General features: G+C 40.5%; 1 protein-coding gene across 2 annotated transcripts in view; it reads right to left on the reverse strand.

Moving 5' to 3' along the window:
- Positions 1–2,768: 2,768 nt before the first annotated feature.
- The window catches only part of LOC109540234 (ATP-binding cassette sub-family G member 5), a 6,196-nt gene continuing 3,503 nt past the window's right edge, over positions 2,769–5,461 (reverse strand). The window contains exons 6-12 of one of the 2 annotated variants that reach the window (XM_048668118.1): positions 4,486–4,584; positions 4,186–4,387; positions 3,921–4,132; positions 3,730–3,868; positions 3,493–3,678; positions 3,239–3,439; positions 2,769–3,180 (exon numbers count right to left, since the gene is read on the reverse strand). In XM_048668118.1, the coding sequence (XP_048524075.1) occupies positions 2,988–3,180; positions 3,239–3,439; positions 3,493–3,678; positions 3,730–3,868; positions 3,921–4,132; positions 4,186–4,387; positions 4,486–4,584 (1,232 nt within the window). In that variant the 3' untranslated portion in view covers positions 2,769–2,987. Of the gene's footprint in view, positions 3,200–3,238; positions 3,440–3,492; positions 3,679–3,729; positions 3,869–3,920; positions 4,133–4,185; positions 4,388–4,485; positions 4,585–5,461 lie in introns of both variants that reach the window. The other variant, XM_048668116.1, reaches the window with a different exon arrangement.

A 5,461-nucleotide genomic window follows, 5' to 3' on the forward strand; every position in this document is an offset into this window, starting at 1 on the left:
CGGTAAGTTTAGCATTACTTTGCCTTGTTCTGCGGAAGAACTGCACGGGTTCTGATGAGAACAGTGTAAGCGTTCAAGCAAACCACTTCTGAAGAATTCAAACTAATTCTAAAGAAATTCTACCGAACGACGGAACCCGAAAAACCCATTAGTTTCAAGGAAGGGCCTCAAAAGTCTATCTCTTTTGAGAAAATCCGTTTAATCATGCAATTAGACGAATGATTTTACATCAATTTATTGTTTATTTATTCTTAAAATTCGAAGAAATTCAAAATTTTTTATGTCCTTGGAGAAATGGAATAGAAGGAAGAAGAACACGGAACGGCGGTTTTTGTGCCACCACATATCGACGTAAAAACCCAATCTAAATCTAATTATACAGTGGCCTTGTTGAATTCATACCTTACGAGAAACGTATTGGATAACTTGCAAGAACCGCTGATATCCGTGAATAAATTGCGAACTGAATACGTTTTGCTTCCTTGAAGAGTGTAATAATTGCGAGAAAACTCCTCTTTCCATTGTCTGGAAATCGAGCCTGCTGCTCAAATCACGCATAAAGTAGCTGATTTTTTGAGAGGCGAATGAATTTGATTGACAGTCAATGATCGACAATTAAAATCCACTTATAGTTCTAATTGGCTTTAAAAGTGCGATTTTCGAAAATGTAGCAAGTGTTTACATTCCATCCTTACGCCACTGGAGCTTACAAAATTCGTCAAAACGAAGGCCAGATTAGAAAATGTACCCATTACACTAATTTGAAGCAATTGTTGCTGAAATGGGCACGATTTAAACCTAAAAAACGTCGCTTTTGCCATGCAGCGACTCGAAATTGGCCAAAGTGCCTCATAAAACAACAGTTAACAGGAATTTATGGCTGTTTAACAGCTTTGATAATTTGTTATCTTGCCTTATAGACAATAAAAAATAAATTCCTCACTTATCAGACAATTCAAAGAATCGGCAAAACTGATAAACGAGGCGTGAAAGCAAGTTCAGGTATCAATTCGATTTAAGTAATTCGCGTAAATCGGTTTTACTGGGAATTAGCTAAAGCGCTTCATCAGAAATGCGACCTGAGGAAGATCCCAAAAATTTCACTTTTTCTAAATCACCACATGGTTTAACCATCAGGCTAATCAAAATGACGAAACGTGGTCTAAGTGATACCTACGCCCCTGCGCATAGCAGGAAACTTTGAAAAACTTTTGAGCCTTCAATAATCAATAGGTAAATCCGATCAATCGGCTCATGCAGCATTGTATTACCTGACTATCGGTCTAAAAATCCTTTCGCTCTGATCCAAATTGGACAAACCAGTAAAACCACATTCACTTTCAGCAACCGAACAGTCTGTCCACTAATGTGTCCCCTACACAATTAAGCGCATTACACACAAATGATCGACTACACGGATGATACAAACATTAGAAGAGCGGGCGCACTTTCGGAGCAACGCTCTGTATCACAACGAATGCTGCAGCAAACTAACCGATCGGGTTCGGGTACTGTTTGTTGGTGCTGCTGCCTTCATCACCGCAAAAATCAAGTCTAATTGGTAAGCAGGAAAATCCGACGTAATTTTACACGGTGCGACAAAAACGCGTTGAAAACAGTCTACACTGGTTCGATTTTCCTGCACTGAAAGCTTAAAAAACTGACTAGAACATCGACGCATTCTTCGATTAGCTAGCACACATCAGGAACAGGCCTCTATAAAGCACGAATTCTTCGTTTTAAATTAAAAACCAATTACTAGTCAACCGCCGTGTATAAAACCGTTGAGTCGTGAGATGAACGCCGTTTCTTATCAAGAAAAACGTGTTTCTTCAGCGAAGAATCGTGAAGAAGCAGCGGAGGTGGTTCTTCAATCAAAAGGTTCCGAAGGTGCACTTTGAACGGATTATAGGAAAAAGAGCAGGAATTTGACTGGTTGGCTGGTTGATGAACTGAAGTAAGGAGTGCCCAAATGAAGAAAGTGAAGGTGGAGTTTGAAGAATTTTTTTAAATCGTGTTTTTAATGATGGTATTGGCAGCAAATGATTTTGAATCATTGGTGATTTTCGTCTGTGCCGATCAACCCACCTCTGAAAATGATAACCATGCGTGCAAGCGAAACATCAGCATCAAATCACCAACATTAGAGGGCTAAACATGCATTTGAATATGCCGAATTGAATCATTAATCTTCAAGAAAATATTACGGCGATTTTCCCCGTTTTTTCTTCATTCAGCAACGGGCTGAAGGCGCACTATCATCGTAATCATGTGCAATTTGGGTACTCAGACATTTTTTTCTTAAGCAAATGATTCCATTTGGGAATGTAGAATCGGCGATTTTCCCCGTTTTTTCTTCATTTAGCAACGGGCTGAAGGCGCATTATCGTCGTAATCATGTGCAATTTGGGTACTCAGACATTTTTTTCTTAAGCAAATGATTCCATTTGGGAATGTAGCTAGCATCGGTTGTCTCACTCATACGCATCGGAGTCAAAGAGAGAAGCAAGATGGGCTGCGCGTTGCTACGTTCCAAACTGATACCGTCACGGCTTAAGTTAACGCACTTTTGAGGCAGAGGAGTTTGCAAAAATATATTTACATATGTAAAACGTCGATTGTTCGAAAGTATTTAAACGTAAAAACAAGGTGTTTTCCACAATCTAATTTAGACCTTTGACTGAATTAGTGAATTGCAACAGATGATTTGAAAAGTTGGTGATTTTCGGCTCGTCGATGGAAATTGGGTGCTGACAAATAATCCTAACACCAATAAACATACATTTATTTGCAAGTTGCGTCTTTACATCCTTAGCGGTTAGTGTATTTTAACATAAAAATAGCCTTAAGATTAAAATTGCTCACAAAACCTTACAGTTAATGGACGGACTACGATAAGGCTTGTTGCTCAAATATATCACATTTTAAAATACTCTTAGTCTAGCATAAAATACCTAAACCTAGTTTATAAAGATAAATTCGCCAAGTTACTCTCGAAACTTGGCTTTAACAAACGCGGGAAGTGGGACTAAATAGAGAAACAAATTGAAAACAATCATGCCCAAAGTGAAGGCAAACGTAATCCCAATGTTCAGGTCAGAATCCAGAATCCCATTGAAAATATTATCGCCTGGATCTCGGGCATACCTTTCCGAAAGGAAACTCTGCCCACTGGCGTATCTGGAAACCCCAAAACTCACTTTGCTCACTTAAACTCACTTTGCTGATCGCAACTCACCTGCAATAAGGGTTGGTGATGCCATTCAAAAGCGACGATTCTATCAGATTCATGTTGGTACAATTATGCTGCTGGTCGAAAGGCAGTGGCTTGCTCAAGTCCCCAGCCAGGAAGACCTGCCTGTTTAGGAAAGCGGCCGCATATCTAGACTGGGTGGCGTACGTCAAGTAGAACAGCCAATCCTGCAGCCCCTTGATGGATCTGGAACAGCCCGAAGTTAAGTGAGTTGGCGCAAATGAAGCGGGTTGATTTACCGAAGAATCCCACTGCTCAGAGTTAGGCAAACGCAAATGATGTAGATGTTGAAGATGGCAGCCAGTAGATGGTCTTTGACGATCATCAAGGTGGCCATCGTCTGCTGCTCAGCAAAAATGTAGCAGGCCCACAGGATCAGCGAGAAGAACAAGTACTCCAAGAGGTTGTCGAAGGAGCCTACAAGGCTACAAAACACAGATAAGTACAAAATGATGCAGCGAAACTAAGACACTCACGGATATACGATGGCGCCTGCCCCCAGACAGGAGATAAAAGAGAATGGAATCGACAGCAAATTGTAGGTGATTAGAAATATGGTGCCTCCATAAAGCCCTTCTTGCGACTCCTGGAAATATCGCGTTCGATATGTGGGATCTGGAAGAAGTTTTTTCAGGAAATTGCCCTGGTTAAAGCTATGGACCCTTACAGAGCACTACAGTGTTGAGGACGCCCAAAAAATACACCCCAGCCAGACTGTTGAGAATCAATCCGCTCCTGGAGGCAAATGTGTGCTGAAACAGCCCCATCCGGTTGTAGAAAAGCCATAAAATGGCAAAGTAAAGCGGCACCAGAAACAGGCGCAAGCCAAACTGTTTTAATCCGCTTTTCTTGAATGACAACGTGGCTGCCAGCAGTCGCCTGCAATTATGGCAATTTCAAACAAACTGACCTGTTGGGGAGGGAAAACCTACATGTAAACCGTCCAGGCGACGCCGCAAGAGCCGATTTTCCCCAAAAGAAGTGGAATTTTATATTCGGGGGGCGTGGGGCCGATGGTGGTGCCCTTTCGGTACCCGCCCCCTTCGATTTTGAATTTTTCCACCAACTCGGCGATTTGGTGGTTGCTTTCGAGGAATCGCTCTCGGGAGCGGCGATCCACCGTCGAAAGACACACTGAAATAAACGCGTTTTTTTGAAAGAAATTGCCAGCTGTTGACTAAGCACTTCATCATTTGAGTGGCTAATTATTCAGTTAGCAACGGATTACTTACGATAATACATTAGAGGATTTTCCAGTTGAGGGCACGGGAATTCGATGGCGTCAAAATACTCCAGCATTTGTCTAGTTCCGCCTGCATATACAGTGTCGCCTAAAAAACTCATTGTTGAAATCACACAAACGATATGAAGTTATAATGGTTTTCTCTTGGTGGGTGAGAAGTTAGTTTTTCGGCTACTGAAGTTTTGGTGAAGAGGCAATGAAGAAAGTTTTGATGTTAAGATCAAAAGTTTTCATTTTGGAAAATGTTGCACAATTTCAGTTTGCTTCAATCACGTGGAAGCACGCTTGATGGTTGAGAAGGCGGTTTTGGGCCTCCGCAATTTCCAGATTTGGAGTCGTTTGAATTTCGTCTTTTAAGTAAAGTTGGCTTTAGCCTATTTTGAGGACTTTCTGGAATGATTAAAATTCTAGACCGTCATGTTTTTATCGGGTTTTGGCCAGTGAAGCGTAAATTTGTATGTTCTGTTAACCAAAACGAGCCAACACGCACCTGAAGAATAAAACAACATTTACAAATTAAATTATTCGTTTCAAAGAGCATTTTGCCAAAACGAGCCAAAAAATTCAATTTTTTTTATAAACCTTGCGTGAACTGATGACTAAACTATGGATGGAAACTAACTTTTTCCGGAGAAAATATTGAAATAACGGCGATTTTCGATTAAATTTTGAAGTTCTTCCGTAAAGAAAACTACGGTTTATAAATATAAACGGTTATAAATATTTTTGATGACATGAAATCTCTAGTTTTGGAAGACTATTCGTGAAGAAAACGCTTAATTTTGGCTTAAATTCATTTGTCTTTTACAGCTGAAACTTTAACGTTCTGAACGTGAAGGAGCATTTTGAGTAATGATGAAACCCAACACGCAGTAGAACTTCAATTTTCTTACAAATCTTGTTTGAAACTGATGGCTTGGAAGGCGCTGAAAATTCCAGATTTAACTCCATTTGACTTTTTCGCG

The sequence above is a fragment of the Dendroctonus ponderosae genome, unplaced genomic scaffold (genome assembly GCF_020466585.1).
Source record: "Dendroctonus ponderosae isolate FM_Combo_2020 unplaced genomic scaffold, Dpon_F_20191213v2 Dpon_F_20191213_7, whole genome shotgun sequence".
Classification (NCBI taxonomy): domain Eukaryota; kingdom Metazoa; phylum Arthropoda; class Insecta; order Coleoptera; family Curculionidae; genus Dendroctonus; species Dendroctonus ponderosae.